This window comes from Leiobunum rupestre, chromosome 3, assembly GCF_980474605.1.
Source record: "Leiobunum rupestre chromosome 3, qqLeiRupe1.1.hap1, whole genome shotgun sequence".
NCBI lineage: Eukaryota > Metazoa > Arthropoda > Arachnida > Opiliones > Sclerosomatidae > Leiobunum > Leiobunum rupestre.
Window position 1 is genome coordinate 11727890 of NC_143386.1, and position 21584 is coordinate 11749473.

Consider the following 21584-nt stretch of genomic DNA (forward strand, 5'->3'; position numbering starts at 1 on the left):
GTTTCTGAAAAAAGCACGGATTCGCATTTTTGATTGGGCAGCTAGCCATTGAAACCTAATGGTCCTCAAACACTTTTCTAACTAATGAGTCATTAACTCAATGAAATAAATGAAATTAAAAGCTATTGTCTCTTACTAATAATTTGTTTTTTACTTGACCTCAAATTTCTGTGAACAATAATCGGATTTTAACCGAACGAAGTTTATTATAACATTTTAGAGTTTGCTATTTCACTTTATCTTTGAAACATTTTGTCCGCAACCTACCAGTGAAAAATATCATTTTTTCAAAACCATGAAAAATGTCCAGAATTTCGTTAGAAGGAAAATATAGAACTAAAGTTCCTCATCGTACTTATAGGTATATTCCCATTCGATCGAAATCTCATTCGACCGAATTCAATATGTTTCCGAAATATAGCCCAAAAGGCGGATTCGGTTCATTGGGACCTTTTGTTTTGTTTTTTACTTCTGCCCTGAGATATAGCAGGGTACGCAAAAAACGTTATACCTAAACAAAATTGCTACAGGTGTACTAACGGTAAGGTTAGGTTAGGTTAGGTAGGTTAGGTTAGGTTAGGTTAGTCTCTCACTTCCCTATGATGGCGCGCTTTTATAAATATATTTATGCTTTGAACTTTTCATTTATATCAAGAATACAATAATTCGAACAATTTCATTTTTTAATGTGAATTAACTGGCTCCAATAAGACTATCAACACTTATTTATATAAGAAGTAAACCTATTTAAAAAACGTATCGAAAATCAAAATTTGATGTACACTCTGTTTGAAAAGTCTTCGACAGGTGAAATTTTTGCCCTCTTTTTAATTCTGCTAGAAAACTATAATAGATAGTTCGATGAAACCAATTGCAACTTTTATTTATTTGCCAATATCTTTCGTTATTTATCGGTTTCGTCCGCCAAAAATTAATAGTTTGGCGGGAACCGTCAAAACTCATTTTTGACAACTTTTTAAATATTGGTTCTACGGCACTGACTCGCGCGTTTTTGAATTCACAATGGTTGATTCATATTTAGAAAGTGGAAAAATTATCCCTCTACAACCAACGGTTGAGAAGTTATAGCGTTTCCAAACTTTCCTCGAAACTAGAAAACACCTAAAATGCATCAAGCGATTATAAATAACGCAACTTCGACGACAATTTGGAAACGCGATAACTTCTCAACCGTTGGTTGTAGAGGGATAATTTTTCCACTTTCTAAATATGAACCGGCCATTGTGAATTCAAAAACGCGCGAGTCAGTGCCGTAGCACCAATATTTAAAAAGTTGTCAAAAATGAGTTTTGACGGTTCCCGCCAAACTATTAATTTTTGGCGGACGAAACCGATAAATAACGAAAGATATTGGAAAATAAAGAATAGTTGCAATTGGTTTCATCGATCTATCTATTATAGTTTTCTAGCAGAATTAAAAAGAGGGCAAAAATTTCAGCTGTCGAAGACTTTTCAAACAGAGTGTACTATAAAAAATAATATAAACGTGCAAAATTGGGCTGTAAACCGCACAATTGGGGTATTTTCGATCGAATGGGACTCAATGTTAAATCGTTTTCGAACGAATGGGATTTCGGTCGAATGGGACCAAAGCTACTTATACAATACATGATTTTGGTGAAAAACGTTTTATTATTCAGTTGCAAACAATCTGTATTGCAAATTTCAATGGTGCAGAGAAGGGTGCGTAAAATCTACCTCAACGCTTTATTCAATGTACCAGAAATAGTCATTCCTTACCTAAAAAAAGAAGCTAATCATGAAAAGGTCTCTTTTGTAAACCATCCTAGGAACGCCCGAAACGTTAAATTATCAAAAAAATCAGTCCTTTTTCTAACACAGACATTGTTATCATTCAAATCTTTGAAGTGCTGTGTGAGACAATATTGTCCTGCTCCACAATCGCGGTCAGTCTCTCACTTTATGTCTACGTAAACGAATTTTCTTTGTAGTATCAAAGAAAATTTCGGTTAAACCATTTACATTTAGTATTGCATTATTTATATTTATGAACGGCAAATTAAAAGCAAAATATTATGTGACATGTTCTCAACTTGCTAAAAAAATTCCGTATTAGGAATTAAAGAAGTAGTTAAGCCAATGCTACACATTGTGTAGGAGTGAGTAGTTGGTTTAAGATAAACGTAATTTTTTTAAGTGCTTGCTTAAACTGTTTAAATATTCAATAACTTTCTTTTTTTATAATATAGAACCCATAGAAATTGCGAAAGCAATATGTTTGCTGTTGAGTGATCACGCGTCTGTTATTACCGGAGTGACTCTGCCCGTCGACGCAGGATACTTGCTGAAACTGCCATTTGGAGTGTGATCGATCCTGTGATTGATTACTTGAAAACCCCCAAGAGTTTGCTTTTCTGAAAATAAAAAAAGTTCTTTGATTAGTGCTTGTTTCTCGGAACTAAAATCAATTGTTATTTAAAAATAATTAGTTTTAGAAATAGTTTTCCTCAAATTCGAAATTGTTTAAATATTATAACTATCTTTTTAAACCATAAATTCTGGATATTTAATTACTTAACATATTTTAGTTTATTAAACTAAAAATACTAATAATTTAACTAAATACGCAAACAAAAAATTAACAAGATAAAAATATATAATATTTAACACAAGCAGCATTCCAGCTTAGGATCCTTATAATTGGGTAGCTAAATTTACGTTATGGAACAAAAAGTTAGAGAAAGTTTTTTTGATGAGTTGACGTTGTTAACAGTTTAATTGGCGGAGGGGTAAAAATTATACAACTGTTGTTTTAATTAGCAATTCTACCGCTTTGGTCAAAGGCCTGTTATTTAATTGGAACACCTCCGCTACTGCAATGGCCGTTTTCGCTTTTTTTATTTAAGACTGATATTAGCAACAATAAGGAATATTTAAAAACTAAGTTAACACTCGACGGATACTTCATGGTTTCAAATTCATATTTATTTATTGGAATAAATTCGGGTCCGAGGCCCCATGTCAAGGAAAGTGACTCGGTGGAGATTTAAAACCGAAGCGATTGAAATTTAAAAAATTATTTTTTTGCATTTCTCTACTAACATATTTTCAACAATATTTTACACAAGCTTACGTGAATTTATCTTTTTTGGTCATTTACCAACTAATTAATTATTGAATTTTTTCATTTTAACGGATATTTTGGCCACGTAATATTTATAGCTGCTATCTTTAAAAACAGCGCTGACTAGAAATAACACGGTTTAGTAACTTCTAACTTCACTATGACAATAAGCGCTCATCAAGTAAAAACCGATTTTACCCAGATTTGCTTTACTGAACGTACTCAAGATTTCCGAAATGTAACTTAAAAAGTCTTCGACCATGGGAGTTTTCTACTTATCGAAACGTGTAAACGATAGAAAAATGAAACCACATGCATTTTTATTATTTTTACCTCTCCGAGGGGACAAAGTCCCCTAGGAAGGGTTATACAATCACCGTGTCTGTCTGTCTGTATGTCTGTCTGTCTGTGTGTCTGCCCTGCGAACGCGTTCGCAATTTCCGTGCAAAGGTTAATCAATGTACGCAATGTCTCGAAATCTCTGCGTTCGCAGTTTTTCGTAGTGTTGGCAAAACCACCGTGTGACCAGAGTGGGGCAATATCATACAAAGCATTGAAAAATAAATCATTCATTAAAATGTTCTATCATTGTTTTAATACATCGATAAACGTGCAGGTTTTATCTCGATAAGGTTTTTAGTTTTATTTACTGATAAGGTGTCATGTTTTATTTTTTTTAGTTCTTGTAGAATTTTATTACTTATTCTTGATTGAAGTTTAGACCTTTAACACAAATGTTAAATAAATTAACTTCCAAGGTTTTGAGTGAACCTTTTTAAATTTTATTCCCTCGCCGTATTATCACCGTAACGCGCATCAACGTTTTTTTTATCTCTATTAGCAACTTGCAATATAAAATTTTATTTTTATTTAAAATAAATTGTTGTTTTCTTTTATCTTCCAATAAATAAAATATTTGTTGATAACTTTAATTTATCATCAATCGCAAATCAATATTTCACTTTCAATCTTTGTGATTTCTGTGTAACGTGCATTCTAGGTCTAGCCTAAAGGCATCGCCAATATGGCAAAACCTTGTGCCGAAATATTTGTTGCGCGCCTGCTACCCACCAAGAAGCCACTTGTTGTCAGCCTAAATATTACGCATCAGGGTGTTTCTGACTAACGGAAAATATTTATCCGGGCACAATGGTTGTCCACAGGGGAGACTTAGGTCGGCTAAGCTGGGTAAACTTCCCGTCCGCCAAGAAGTGCACAGTGTTCTGAGAAACCAACTTTATGGCCATGAAATCTACACCGTATCTACATACAACCATAAGTAACATAATACCAATAAGTATGACAATTAACGAGATTTACAACGAAACTGATTTTCATAGTGATTGTGCAATCAAGGTGTTATATCAGTACAGAGCCCCTAGTGTCTAAAATATGCGAGACTTTCGCCTAAGCCAAAATATCTGCTTATCGAGAAATAAGCGGAATATTGGCTTAAGTGATCAAAATTAAAAAAAGGTTTTATTCGGCACCACGAGTAGGTTTTTTTGGCATGATTGGCACGCGAACTTTAAAACTAAGCCAAATTTTCTCGCTATTTCAGATATTAGGCTTAAATTATTAACCAAAAGTATTCGCCAAGGACGGTTATGAAGTTGCGAGTCCAAGTCACAGGTTGAAGAGAGTATCAGTGTCGAAAAAAGGTTCGCTTAGAAAATTACCATTGAAGCAATTGGAAGTGTCATACTTATTTTTATTATGTTACTTATGAAACTGACATAATAATGACAATTTAAAATAATTTTGGATGGCAAAATATTTATTTTGATATATTAAAGTTTAATATTGGTAAAAATATCCTCTTAATGCCATTGACTTGGCAAGATCAAGCATTATACATTTCAAGACTTAACAATATTATTGGTCATATTTGATTTCAGTACAACTTTCATCTCAAACATTGTATCAGAAAGTTGACGAGTTTTGGGCAAATTGGTCATAGTTGCGTAGGAAAACAATCTTTCTACTGGTGCTGACGAAGGCAATGGAGTATTATATAACAAGAAAATGTCCTTTATTATCGGGTAGTCATTAAGCATTGTTAAATCTGATCGGGAATCTTGAAAAAACTGCAATAAATTAAGTTCCGCTGAAGATGAATAATTCTCCCGTGTCTGGGTTATTGGGTCAAATTCAAAGAAACCATCATTTTCAAACGATTTCAGTTCTGGTTCCACCGCAGAGTAATCGTTTAATTTGTCGCTGATAATACATTTCATTTTATTGAGCAGTTTCTCTCGCGTAAGTGGCTCAAGACAAGTTAACCATCTGTCTTTAAATCGTGGGTAAGAAAGAGCCGCTATAGCTGCAAATATGGCGTTATCTGAATCAAAATCCCAAAACTCTTGAAATCTAAAAACAAAATTGGATATTGTTTATGGTAATATGTAATATTTGCAAAGTAGTCACAAAGCCACCTAGAAGTTAATCTGACGGACAGACTTCTGAAAAGGAAAGCGCTACTACTTAGCGCTAGTTCCTATTTAAATTTAATATTTTTAACCTTTCAAGTCCAAATAAAGATTCCTTTATACATCCCTAAGATTTTCTTAGGGATTCACCTATCACGTTATTTAGGTATTTTAAAGAATGTTTATAAAAGATAGCCCAGTTTCAAATATTTGATTAACCGTTTAATTATTTTTTAAATCTCAAACTTGAACGCAGCGCTCGAAACGACATTTTTGATAATTTTACGAATAACTTTGTGCGAAAACGGTATAAGGTAGAAGGCTGCGGTTTGTTTTATTTTGATATAAATAGATATTAGACCAGGTTCCGGAGAAATTAGGTTTTCAATTTATGACATTATTCTTTTAATATTAATTAAAATTATAATAATAAAATTGGGTTACCTTTTCGCGTTCTAGAATAGCTCTAAATTTATCTTTAGTGTTGAGTTTTAGGCTGTCTACCCTTTTAAAATTCATCATAGAAAATTTCTTTCATTTACTTAATTTACGGACAAGATGGGATTAGTTAAAAAAATTGTTTTGGAGTGCATAAAAAGGAAATAAACTTCTGATTACAAAAACAATTCCTTAGTGCAGAATAGGTCAACACAGCGTGAAGCTAAGGGAAAATCAATTTTAAAATTTTAAAAAGGAAACGCTGTTACCATCTAGTGCTTTTATTCCTTACTAAACATTCATAGAGCTCACCCTTGAATACGAAGAAATTACTGAATACAAAGACTTAAGTGTTGGTGATACTTTGAGGTATAAATATTAGTTTTAACGACCCACGGGGTCACTTCTGACTAGGCTTATGTCTTCACCTGTTAACTCTAACCAAAACCAAACATTAATAACGTAATTGAATTATTGCAAAACTAACCGAAAGCCGGTAGAATCGGAGGAACTTTTACTTCAGCATTACCCCCACGAAAACAGCGACGCGTACTCTCAAGGCGGCCAAAAACAAACTTTCTTGAAATGTCCGCGTTGCTTGCTTCCAAGGCGGCTGATAAACATTACTAGTATATTTTCTTCACTCGAGGTGGCGTATGCTTCTCCCCGCGTGCCAAGACCATGCCGACTAACTTCTGGTAGTTTAATAGACTTACGGTATCGGAAAAATAAGGGTACCAAAAATCTAATAACTCGAGATTACGAGAAAGTCGCATATTCTTACCTGACGGTGATGCTCTGCATTAGCGACTTGACGAATGGTTGACAGCATTCAAGGTTTAGCTTTTCTAATTTCCGGCGTAAGGACACTAGGCACGGATAAAATATACCGTAGTACGTATTTTTTTCGCCTTGAAGAATGTCCAAAGCCTCAGCTAAAGGTTCAACAGAAATCAAATATTCTTCTATGTACGTGTATTCGTCAGCATTCAAAATAGCCGTTTTCAAACCTAAGGATTTACATAGGTCGGCGTGTTTTGGTTTTAAGTGAAGTATCTGCTTAAGGGAATCATACAACGAATTCCACCTAGTCGGTACTGGTCTTATCAATGAGTGCCCCAAGTTTGATTGGATAATTTCGGCAGATTTGGGACGACCAGAGGCATTCCACAATGAAGAACACTTCTTCGTTACTCGCTCGTTTAACTCTAACAATTTCTCTGAACTAGAAATTGTTTTGTTCAAGTCAGTAGTCGTACATAGGTTCAAGGTATGAGCGCAACACCGTAAATGTTTAGGCAGGGCTTTTATTTTATCTTCCGAACAATTAGCAAAAATTTCCAGTGAAACCGATACGCAGTCATAGTCGTCAGGAACTTCATCTTCGTTCTTATCGCAATCATCGATGGTTACTCCAAATACTTTAAATGCTTTGACAAAATTGCTAGCGTTATCTGTAACCGTTGTAATTATTTTAGCAGCATCCAGCCCCAAAGTCGCTGTGAATATCGGCTAAAATCTCACGAATTCGTTCGTAGCTATGAATTCCTCTAAACCGTTTACACGCTAGAGCAGCTGACCTTCGGTCGTATGTATTTGTATCTACCGAATGAGCAGTTACCCCAAAAAAACTGCGTTTGGGTGACGACCAAATGTCCGCAGTGGTACAAACGTACTTCACGTTACTGAATATGCTTACCAACTTTGAATTTTTGGTCCATTTGTCTTCCAAGTGATCGACGACTAATTACATTTGAAACACCTAAATTTTCAAACATTTGTTTGAAAAACGGATCTTCTACTATGCGCAATGGTACCATCGCGTGTATTACGAAATTTAGAACATTAGAGTCGAATTCGTCCTGGGAGAAAACTTTGGGTAAATCTTTTCTATTTAGATGCGATGTACTTGCACGTAAGCGCAGTCGTTGTTCTGATAAATGGAGGACGAACTCGTTAAACGACTTGTCGCCATGTTTACGTTTAAAATGGGATTTGAAATTCGACGATGATGTGACCTGTCCTTTTATAGATATTTCTTTTGGTTGGCAAAGGATGCATTTGGCACCTACGGTGTTCGGGCTATTAACGTCATACTTCAAAAATTTGAAATATTTACCATCAAATATTGTCGATGCCGAGATACTCGTAAAACACTCTGCCATGAGGGCTTAGTTGTTGATGATGTCAGAAGCAATAATTAAATCTACAAGACAGCCAGTCTACTAATGGCGATAAACAAATTTTATCGCCTGTTAGCAAAAACGTCTCTAAATTTATTTATTTTTCGTTTTTTGAAAACTTTAAAAAGATGATTCATTTCTTATCACCAGTTGAAAAAAAGGCAATGTAAGAAAATTATTTTATAGCTTGTGGATTGAGAAATAAAATAAATTAGCTATAATTATTTCCCGTAGGTAAATGGGTAAAACATTATTCACTGTTAACGTTCGTTGCATGATAAAGAAGGATAAATAATTATCGTTTATCATTCTAATCAAACACTAAGCATACCGTATTTTTTATCAGGCATTGCCCAATGAATATTAACTAATTTAGATTAAACACACTACCCCTAATTATAAATTAATTTGAAATATTATTTTGTCATTTCGGTTTGATAATATTTTTAGTTTATCCAAAAGTTACAATTTTGCCCAACTCTGCGTGTGACGGTGAGCGTTAACGGATTATTTTGCGGGTTTGGTTTGGATGGTGTTTTTTCGCCCACCGTCGTGACGGTTTGGTGTATTACGTTTTTGTAATGTTTATGCGTAGGTTGTGAATGTTGAGTTCGTGTTATGACGGTTGTGAGTGTTGAGTTTGTTGTGTTTGTGTTTTGATATTTATCTTATATTTAATTAAATATTTATAAATTATATTAATCTTGTATTTAATTAAATATTTATAAATTATATTAATCTTGTATTTAATTAAATATTTATAAATTATATTAATCTTATATTTAATTAAATATTTATAAATTATATTAATCTTATATTTAATTAAATATTTATAAATTATATTAATCTTATATTTAATTAAATATTTATAAATTATATTAATCTTATATTTAATTAAATATTTATAAATTATATTAATCTTATATTTAATTAAATATTTATAAATTATATTAATCTTATATTTAATTAAATATTTATAAATTATATTAATCTTATATTTAATTATATATTTATAAATTATATTACTCTTATATTTAATTAAATATTTATAAATTATATTAATCTTATATTTAATTAAATATTTATAAATTATATTAATCTTCTATTTAATTAAATATTAATTAATTATATAAATCTTATATTTATAAATTATATTAATCTTATATTTAATTAAATATTTATAAATTATATTAATCTTATATTTAATTAAATATTTATAAATTATATTAATCTTATATTTAATTAAATATTTATAAATTATATTAATCTTATATTTAATTAAATATTTATAAATTATATTAATCTTATATTTAATTAAATATTTATAAATTATATTAATATTATATTTAATTAAATATTTATAAATTATATTAATATTATATTTAATTAAATATTTATAAATTATATTAATCTTATATTTAATTAAATATTTATAAATTATATTAATCTTATATTTAATTAAATATTTATAAATTATATTAATCTTATATTTAATTAAATATTTATAAATTATATTAATCTTATATTTAATTATATATTTATAAATTATATTAATCTTATATTTAATTAAATATTTATAAATTATATTAATCTTATATTTAATTAAATATTTATAAATTATATTAATCTTCTATTTAATTAAATATTAATTAATTATATAAATCTTATATTTATAAATTATATTAATCTTATATTTAATTAAATATTTATAAATTATATTAATCTTATATTTAATTAAATATTTATAAATTATATTAATCTTATATTTAATTAAATATTTATAAATTATATTAATCTTATATTTAATTAAATATTTATAAATTATATTAATCTTATATTTAATTAAATATTTATAAATTATATTAATCTTATATTTAATTAAATATTTATAAATTATATTAATCTTATATTTAATTAAATATCTGAGTATTTTAATTTATTGAACTCAGGTCGCATCATTACAATGTAGATAGTTTACCGCCGAGCCATTGACTTCCTTTAGGAAAATAAAAAGTAAAGAAACCATTATGATAAGGCGGGTTTTTTACCTTTTAATAACGCTTAGAAAAAGGATAATTATTCGAAACACCCGCGGAAACTATATAAAAGTTATAATATAGCGCCACCGTGTGGAGAACTATCAATCAAACCGGGTAAAAAATATAATCTCTTCAATTTTTCGAACTTAAGTCAAATCTTGACGGGTCTAAAAAACACCAAATAAACGTATATAAAGTCGTTGCCGTCAAAATGGAAGATTAAGTCTTTCTTAGTTCTTGGCTGTCAGACGGGGTCCTGGTGTCGGTCAAAAGTTATGAGGTAACTTTGCGGTTTTAATTAGTATGTTCGGTCTTCGGTCAAGGAAAGAGTTAAATTGTGTTTCGCGTTTGGAACGTGAGCGAATGGATTTAAGTGTATGAACAGTGCGTGTTTAAGACTGAAAGTGTTAAAGTAATTGTGAACTAACTCAAGTCAGCTGTAAGATAAAATTGATTGTTTCTATTTTTTGAATTGGAATAACCTAATTATACCCTTGAAATTATCAACTCAACCTGTGAGGCTAATTAAGTAGATTGGAAGTAATTAGTAGCTCTCAGCTCTCAGCTGTTAATTAAGACAAGAGTTTATAGTAAGGTAGTTTGAATTTAGTTAAAATTACTCAGTATAATTTATGATATTTACTTAAGTGTAAGTGTAAGTGTGTTCTGGTTTATTTTTCAATCACGATGAACTAAGACAAATCTAGTATTGGACACTTGAGTACCAGTTCTGTACAATTACGTAGAAGGGATATATATTGTTTGGTCATTGATGAAAGTTAAATCTAGAACGTTCCATAGACTGTTCTGAATAAAAATAAACATTTATAATTTTGCATAATTCTGGTTGCCATTTTATTTTCTAATCACTCGTTCACAACATTACAGTTCTGGCAATGCCGAATCAAATAAATTTTCGATATAACGGCGACGGAAAATTATTCTCGTAAATTTATCGCGCGGCCTTAGGGAATATTCTTTTAAGAAATTTCGATAAACGGTCGTTTAATTAAACTCGGGCCGATTCCGTTAAAATTATAAACCAAAAAGCGAACGGTCGTTATAATACCCTCTGTAGATATTTATTTCATTAAAATTTTCTTCGTATTATATTCAACTGATTAACTTGTACTGTAAAAAGGGTTTAATTCAATTGTGCATTGTTAGAGTACGTCTAACTCACTGTTGTAACTACTTAACTTATGATATTATGAATAAATTAAAATTGGTCGTTTCGTCTCAATTATTTTAATTATAATTAAAATTTTATACCTGGCGGGATAGAACTGAGATAACATTTTTAACAAATAACTCTAAATGGCGGGGATATATCTTTATGGGTTATCTCGAAAATTAATACCACTAGGGACAATTCTTCCGACGAGAGGTATATTTTGGCTTGCCAACTTGATTTTATTTCCTTTCCTTTGAAGTTGTCGGTTTTTGCAAAGCAACAATATTTTCGTCGGAAACGCCAAATGTCGATTTTGAAAGCTAACAAGGTAAATCGTATAAATACAAATGTAAGGTAAGTATAAGTCATCAGTGCATCGCTTCCCAAATATTGAGGAATATGTATGTAATCAGCGAAGAACAATGAGTGCTAATTAGAACGTCCAGACAAGCAGGAGCTACTTGGGCGGACACAGCAGCCAGATTTTTATGTTCTGTATCTGGAGCGAGATATCGCTACGCGCAGTTTATACGACATGAAACAGTGGCGGTAAGTTGAACGTTTTTATGTTTTGGACGCCATTTCTTTACCGAATTACGTTACCAAACTTTAGGACGGATGCCCAAGAGAGGGAATTCGTTCAAATCGCTGGCAGGAATCCGTTGTTGTCTATCAGAAAACTCCAAGGTCAATAGGCGTTAGTTGGTTTAAGGGTCACTACCCCAACTGTATGGGCCAAATTAAAGATATGAAGCTTACGACGCCGACGTTCTAAATGCAAGCCTTTATTAACGCAGCGACATACAGCACTTTGTCGGGAATTTGGTCGAGAATTACTACGCTGGCCACGAGACGTTTTGGACCGTTTCATTTGGTTCTCAGATCTTTTTAGCTTTAATAATTCCATTTTATTATGTCTACAGATTTTTCAAGGCTCCATGAATGTGCCAACTGTCTAGGTCACTAGGTAAAAAAAGCAAAGGGACTTTTTGAAGTTCACGACGAGAACTAAAATCAGCGGGTGATCCTTTAGAGGTTAACGGTAACAGTTAGTGTAGGGAGCTGTAACCCGACCTAATGAAATAATGGCTTTAAATGACGCTTGAAGACTTAGGATTTGGTGGTGCCTTGGATATTAGCCTAGAGAAATAAGAAAGATTTTACTACGGACATAGGGGTTACATACTATGCTGGAAAGTGTTGACCAGTTGACGCCCGGGACATATAGCATTAAACACGGCTTAAGCTGATTTCACACTCGACGGGAAATTAGCAGAGTAAAGTTGAACGTTAGCGGTATGTCGAATGGGAATCAATTTTCAGCTCTGCGTTTATTATCGTCTTTCCGGCATATTTTCGGTCGAGTGTGAAACCAGCTTTAATAGGCCTATAGTATTATACTTGAATGAATATAGTATTAAACTCCGCTGAATATAGTATTGTACACGTCGTAATACAGTATTATACATGGCGTAATATAGCATTATACACTGCCTAAAATAGCATTATACACTGCGTAATATAGCATTATACACGGCATAATAAAGCATTATAAAAGGAGTATTAAATCATTTTACACGGCGTTATATAGCATTATACACTGCGTAATATAGCATTATACAAGGCATAATAAAGCATTATACAAGGAGTATTAAAGCATTATACACGGCGTTATAAAGCATTATACACTGCGTAATATAGCATTATACACGGCATAATAAAGCATTATACAAGGAGTATTAAAGCATTATACACGGCGTTATATAGCATTATACAAGGAGAGAGATAAGGGAGGCGATCTACCGATATGGGGTCCCGCGGGGGGGGGGAAACGAATTCCACCTATCAGCGAAATAACATATACATATAGATATGTCGGCCCGACAACAGCCAACGTCGATACTTAACGAATTCCACCTTTCAGCGAAACTTAATATATCGATATAAATGTCGGCCCGACAACAGCCAACTTCGGTACGTAATGAATCCCACCTATCAGCGAAACAACATATACATATATAAATGTCGGCCCGACAACAGCCAACGTCGGTACTTAACGAATTCCACCTATCAGCGAAATAACATATACATATAAATGTCGGCCCGACAACAGCCAACGTCGGTACTTAACGAATTCCACCTATCAGCCCCATAACACATAACTATAAAATGAGTCGGGCAGACGAATGCCCAAGTTGGTACGTAAACAAACCCCAACTGTCAGACCAATTGCATATATAGATTTAAATGTCGGACCAACGCTACATTTCCTCCAGAAATATTAGTTGGTCCGACGTACACCAGCGTTGGTGCGTACTGAAACCCAACAGCTACGGCGTAAAACCCATCCACCCTTTGAATTAACAAATTAATTTACTTAAACACATATGGATTTGTATGTTTTAAAGAAATGTTTAATTCACTTAATACCATTTATTAATTGCACAAAACTTTATAGGAACTCAATTATCATATTAAACGAGTGTTTCTAACAATCAATTAAGATACACAATACTGGCTAATCGTTTTTAGTGAAATATTTCCGCCAGTAACCAGATACGCTATATCTGGACTTTATAGAATTGTACATTTGGTATTCATCGCTATTATTAATTTGAAAAAGAACGGAAAACAAATCAATGCCGTTTAAATTCGTTACATTTTATGGTGCACAAACAAATTAGATATACAAAATAGTTCAATTATAGATCCCCGTCTTGTTTTTAAGGTACAAAATAATTTTAGTTAAGAACAATTATAATTGTCAAAAACTATAGTTGAGATAAATGTGAAATTATCACGATATACTCTCTCGGGGAGGACCCTTTTCTTTTGGAATTTTCAGATAAATCGTGAAATTTATCACAGTTTTGTAATTTTTATTTTTTGAACGATAGGTGGTAGACGAAAAGTTTCACTCATCAAGTTGTAGAGCGTACTCGAAAACTTTAATGAAGTTGGTTTGGTCAAAAACGGACAATTTTTCACTGAAATAATACGTCATGAAAAAAAACAAGTTGGTACTACCCAAAAAGGTTTACGTCTCATGAAAAAGAAAGAGAAACCTATCTAATTTGAAATGATCGTACGTTTGTAAAGATAAAAAACGGACTGTTTTTTAAGCCAAATCATTTTAAATAATTATTTAGATAAAATACAATTTACATAGTAGAATTCCAGAATTCAAGCGTCTTATTTTAAATGTGGTTCAGTAATTCCACCGTCCGCTGCAATACAATAATACAATAATATCCTATATTTAAAGTCAAAATCTGAAGAAATTAAAAAAATATATATTTTATTTTCCCCTTGGAAATCTTTAAAACGTAACAGTTTTTAAACATGCTTATTTCCAACACTGTTTGGCGATAGTTTTCGACTATTTCTCTTGATACGCTTTTTTATATTAACTACCCTATTCAATTACCTCGTGTGAGCCGCGAGCGTAAGCTTCGTCGTCTGCTTTAAATTATTTGTGTCCTATTGGTTTTAACCCCAAATTGACTTCTTATATTTTCCTTTATTTCACTGAGATATGTTATATTATTCCTATTAAGGATTTTAAAATATTATGTAGTCACCATCCTAATTTTGAAGTGAACAATTTCCTCATTTTCTATAAATATAGGTTTAATTAGTTGCAGCTCCTATAATTTGTCTAAGAATGGCTTGATTTTGGATAGTGGATGCCATAGATATTTGGTATATTCAATCTGGCAACGTTGCACTAATTTGAAGTTTACGCCACCCAAGGTCACTGAAGATACCGAGGCCCAAAACTTAAGTTTTAGCTAAGCCATTTAAGCTCGCAAATCAAACGATCTTACCTTTTATGTAACTACACATACATGTAGTAATTCTAAATATTAACAACTAAACATTTAATAATATTTTATATCATTAAAGTATTCAATTCAACGTTATTACCTGCTCATAAAGTTTACACATGCATCCAATTCTAACGAACCGACGTAGTCTAGTTAATCTTAAGTTCATTTGCAGTGTTGCCGACTTATCAAGAGTTTACCCGCCAACTATTTTATAAGAATAGCCCAAAAATACTGAAACATTTTAATAAAAATAAATCGTGACATTGAAAAACATTTACAAATTTGCATTACTATTATTTTTGATCAAATATGTGCGTTAAATCCTGGGATATAGTTCATTTTCGCACATTTATTGCTAATGAAATCTAAATGATTATTTCTTCAGCCCATCAGTTTAAAAAAAATCCCGACGCTGCTGCGACGACGTTCCAACGAAACTATTTTCACTGGTTTAGCCCCTCGTCATATCTTTCAGGTTTTTATATTTCAAATCTGACTTCTAAGGTAATTCAATGTATTTTACTTGTAATTTAAATGCATATTTGAGAAATATATGATTTATCAATGTGCGAGTTGGCCCAAAGTAGGTGTGACTCATTTTTGTTTTTAAATATGACCACGTACCAACTACCACAGATTCACACAAAAATGACCAATAGCAGACCGGAAATGGCCATTTGTACAAATCTCCCGACACAGTAGATGTTCGCCAGTTTATTAACAATTCAATCCGAACGTATATTTTTCGCGTAATTGTAAAACATATGAATACGACGTAGGCGCGACGACGTCCTGACGATACCATGTCAAATCCAACTTTTTTCACTGGTTTAGCCCCTCGTCAAATCGTTCAAGTTTATATATTTCAAATCTGACTTCTAAGGTAATTCAATGTATTTTACGAGTAATTTAAATGCATATTGAGAAATGTATGATTTATCAATGTGCGAGTTGGCCCAAAGTAGGTGTGACTTATTTTTGTTTTTAAATATGACCACGTACCAACAAATTAAAAAAGGACCAAAAGCCAACTAAAAATTGACCATTTGCAATGGTCGCACTTAGGTCGGCTGTCGACCGAGACCATTAACCGACTTTCCAACCATTTCCCTACCAAAAACCGACTAGACTGTGCTGCCGGGGATGTCGTAGAAAAATAAACCGTTTTTATAATACACTCGGCTCTTTTTTACCAAAACGACACTTTTAGCTAGAAAGGGGGGACACCCGCTGTGTCTATTTTACGTAGGTGGCTAAGGGCAATTCACTACCTTTTGCCCCTTAGGAGGGGTTATTCCGTAAGACGGATAGCTTTGCTCGTAGTAAAAGTGTTTGAAAATAATGTTACAAGGGGAAAGTGTTTGTCGGTGAAAATAGTTATGGATAGATACACAAAAGGCTCGACCCATTGAACTACTTGGATTTATTACATAACACCACCAAAGATTCCACTCGCATGCTGAGAAAAGTGTTTGACAGCGACGGATAGGGCTTTGACAAATGGTTGAGAAATAATGAGGGACCCATTGACCTATAGTTAAGTAGGCTAATTACTCGGGTTTATAGCTACTGGCTGTTTGCATAACATCATGTCAGCCCGCTGTGGCTATTTTACGCTACCCTTTTACACCCCTTAGGGGCCCATATATATAAGATGGAAAGTGTTTTAAAATACTGGTTTGGAGGCGGAAAAGTGTTGGTCGGCGAAAACCCATTGAACTATTTATTACCACCTCGAAAGACAGGTGCCTTAGGGGGACATTCACTATGACGGATAGGTTTTGACAAGTTGTTGAGGGGACCTATTTAACTACTCGGGTTTATAGCTGTTTGCATAACATCGTGTCAGCTGATTCCACACCACCTACCGAATAGGGACAGGGGGAGATAAATCATCTAACCTATTGACCTGCCGAAAATGGGGGGGGGGGGGGTGATACTTACCACCTAGGTTTTATGAGGGGCCGGGTTATAACATCCTAAATCGTCTAACCTATTGACCCAACCTCGTAAATCAGCTAACCTTTTGACCTAGCGAATATTGCCGTTGGCTGTTGTCGGGCCGACATTTATATATGTATATGTTGTTTCGCTGATAGGTGGGATTCATTACGTACCGACGTTGGCTGTTTTCGGGCCGACATTTATATCGATATATTAAGTTTCGCTTAAAGGTGGGTTTCATTACGTACCGACGTTTGCTGTTGTCGGGCCGACATATCTATATATGTTGTTTCGCTGATAGGTGGGATTCATTATGTACCGACGTTGGCTGTTGTCGGGCCGACATTTATATCGATTTATTAAGTTTCGCTGATAGGTGGAATTCGTTACGTACCGACGTTGGCTGTTGTCGGGCCGACATTTATATATGTATATGTTATTTCGCTGATAGGTGGGATTCATTACGTACCGACGTTGGCTGTTTTCGGGCCGACATTTATATCGATATATTAAGCTTCGCTTATAGGTGGGATTCATTACGTACCGACGTTGGCTGTTGTCGGGCCGACCATTATATGAAAGTAAACCGTAACGTTGGCACAATGTCCAATACAACCGTCGCCGGAACGTCGGTCCACGATACAATAAGTTAAGTCGGATCGACGTATTTCTGATAAGTCGGGCTCGGTGGACATTCGACCCCAGCGGGCCGCTTTTTTTGCCCACTAGTCAGGCCCTTGAGATGCCATCGACGTAGGCCCAACGTTTTTGTGCTGCTGGGGATTCTATGATTTGTAGAGACTATGGCGAATAAACTGAAAAAGTGGCCCCCAACGTTTTACATCAGGTGTGGATTCTTAGCGCTAAAATGGTTATAACAAACGAGTGTTCCCACCAAAAATGTTTTTTTTTGCGCGTAGAATTTTATGGAGGCCCATAAACTAGTAGCGGGAATAGAACCTCTTCACTATTTTAGTTTCAACTACGAGGGATTCTCATAGATTTTTGTTTTTACATCCCAAATGGCCCTACGTATGGGGGACGGGGCAAAGTGTGTATGGGGGTCCTTTTGGGTATAAAAACCAAGGGACTTGGTCCCTAAGACATCACAACTCTGTTCTTTTTTGTATCCAACCAAGTCCACTTGAAATCTATCTCCGCTGTTCTCGGATGAGGACGTAGCCATGTAAGTTTTTATCAATTTTTATATATTTAGCTTGGTGATCTATTCCAAAATTAAATGGTAACCCTGTATGCGTAACAATTTCAATATGCAAGATACTCGAGAATGGTAAAATAGTCTATATTTAAATTTAAAGTGCGAAAACTATAATTGTATAGTCGAAATGTATTTTAACATATATATGAATTCATGTTTACGAAAGGTTCTTTTTAAACGTAACTTAGTACATTGATTGAGTATTTTGAAATATTTGAATATCGGAATTTTTTGATGTATTAAAAGTAAGATGTTTTTATAGTATTTTCTATGTATTTGCATATCTGAACTTGCGGTTCAATTTTGGGTATATGCACCACTTACACGCTAATGATATTAAAATGAAGTTTAAAAATATTTCCATTTGAACGAGTCCCTTTTTTATATCCGCAAAGTACTGAACGATTCTATCTTATGGATTAAAATAGTTCTAACAATCATATCTATTAGTGCAATTACAACATTTGAGAAAGACACTTTTCCCATTGTGAAAGTGGAATCCAAAAAAAGAATCACTTTAAATTTAAATATAGACTATTTTACCATTCTCGAGTAACTCTTTTTTTTCTTTAAAAGCTGAAGAAATATTAGAAACGACATCAGTGATCAATTAATTGTTTCCGAGTATGACAGACGATTTTCGATATTAAAGAGTCATTTTTCAAAAGTAAGATTGTTTTAGGTTATTTTTTTTAAAGCTACCTTAGAAATCACATTATTTTTATATATAATTATTTAGTTGTAATGTTAATTCTTAATAACTGGTAGTCTTCACTAGAAACTATTATAAGAATTATATATGAAATTATAACCAAGCGTGTATTTACCACTAGTGAATGCAATATCTGTCGCGATAAATATTTCTGGGTTCAGTTAATGTGATGATTCGAGTGAAAAATTTGTATATGAAAAAGTTATTGGATTGAAGGAAACTTCGGTGTTTTCAGGGCGATAATTAAGGGAAGTTGCCTTGCAATATAGTTGAAAATTAACTTTTTAAGTCTGTGTTCACCCATTGAATAGGTTAGGAAGTGCAAAAATTTCATTTAGCAAGCTTTTCTTAAATTTTGGGTATCCACCCTGTATCATTTAAAAGCTCAAGCATTGTTTTTATCAAGTAAATTTTAATCATATCTTAAAACAAGCTTCCCTAAGTCTGACTAGCTTTGTAAGGTAATAATTAAATAGCTAAATATTCTTTGGGTTTAATAATTGTGCTTCTTAGTGAAAATTTTACATATATTACAGTATTAGGTTGGCTAATTATTTTTTTCACCTGCTACCATTCTCAACAGGTGAACGTAGAATAAAAAAAGATAATTTTTCACTATATTTAAAGCCAACTTTCCTAACATTTCACTATGAAAGCACTGAAGCTTCTTTCAATGCGATAACTTTATTATGTGCAATTTTTTCCCAGAATTACAATTATTGAATCGAAAAAAAAAATATGTAACCACCTTAGAATTACCCAACACAGGTATTCAGAAGAGATGGTGTTCAATTTTAAAAAAATTACTTTTTTTGGATCCACCCTATATCAGTTATATAAAACCTACAATTATTTTTTTTTTATTCTAATTTAACCATCACTTTAAAAACCTTGGGGGGAGACAAGTCAGAATAGTTCCGTAGAGTACTAATAACGTAGATAAATATTTCTTGGTTCAGTTATGTGTAGGGAAGCTTGTTTTAGGATAAGTTTAAAATTAAGTTGGAAAAAAAGCTTGAGCTTTTAAATATATGATACAGGGTGAATACTAAAATTTCAAAATAAAATTTAATAAAAGCTTGCTAAATGAAATTTTTTCACTTCCTGACATATTCAATAGGTGAACACAGACTTAATAAGAAAATTTTCAACTATATTTAACGGCAACTTCCCTTAAATTTCACCCTGAAAACACTAAAGTTTCATGCAATCCAATAACTTTGACTTTTGAAATTTTTTCACTCAGAATCATCACATTAAATGGGAGCCTCTCTGTAACGTAAAATTAAAAGCTCAAGCATTTTTTTCCCAAATTTAATTTTAACTTATCTTAAAACACGCTTCCCTAAGTCTAACTAGCTCTGTTTGTTAATAATAAAATAGCTAAATATTTTTTTAAAGTCAATAATTTCGATTCTGAGTGAAATATTTGCATATATTACAGTATTAGTTTAACTAATTAATTTTTTTATCTGCTACCATACTCAATGGGGTGAACATAGAATAACAAAGGTAATTTTCCACTATATTTAAAGCCAACTGCCCTTACATTTCAATATGAAAACACTGAAGCTTCTTGCAATGAGATAACTTAATTACATGCAATTTTTTCACAAAATTACAATAATTGAATCGAAAAAATATCCAACTCAGTTTATCAGACTTGGGCAAAGTGGTTTTTAAGTGATGGTGTTAAATAATAAAATATACTTCAGCTTTTGAATAAGATTTTTTTCTATCCAACCAATATCCTTTATAAAAAAGCTGAAATAATTTATCCATTCAATTCAACAAGCATTAAAAACCCCGGTTCAAGTCAGAATAGCTGTGTAAAGTACTAATAACGTAGAAAATGGTTTGGGTTCAATTGACCTGATGAAAAATTTTCATATGGTTAAGTTACTGGACTGATGGAAGCTTCAGTGTTTTCAGAGCGAAGTCTTAATTACATGTTCTAAGTTTTTTTAAAAACCAGTTTATTTCTAGAAATGAAAATGACATGTTTTATCGAGGCAAACTTTTTCCGTGTGAATAGAGAAATGAAAATTAAAGAGTTAGCTATTTACGATACGGAAACGACGAAGCATAACATCTGGACCTTTAAACAACCATATCCATATTCCAGTCTTACGGAAGAAGATAAATGGCAGTGTAGATGGTTGTATTGGAACATTTGCGATCTCCGTTGGGACGACGGACAGGAAGACTACAACAGCCTACGAGCCATCGCAAATTATATAAAAGAACAAGGGTTCACGTTTTTTTTGTAAAGGTTTAGTAAAGGCCAAAGTTTTATCGGATTTCATAGGAGTTAACGTCAAGAACGTCGAGGATTTAGACTGTCCTAAATTATCTACCATTCTGTGTATAAATGCTCCTAAACATTGTCATTTTCACCGTGACCCTAATAATTGCGCCGTTGTGAAATCTCACAAAATCGCTGTGTGGTTCCGGAAAATCGTGGATGAGAAAATATAATTCGTTTTAATATTATTTTTGCTTTTTTTCAT

General features: G+C 32.8%; 1 protein-coding gene across 1 annotated transcript in view; it reads left to right on the forward strand.

Moving 5' to 3' along the window:
• Window positions 1-2375, forward strand: part of LOC149949493 (L-xylulose reductase-like) — a 156025-nt gene extending 153650 nt beyond the window's left edge. Inside the window, exon 7 of the mRNA XM_090169433.1 lies at window positions 2232-2375. Within this exon, the coding sequence (XP_090025559.1) occupies window positions 2232-2350 (119 nt within the window). The 3' untranslated portion in view covers window positions 2351-2375. The remainder of the gene's footprint in view (window positions 1-2231) is intronic.
• The last annotated feature ends 19209 nt before the right edge of the window (window positions 2376-21584 follow it).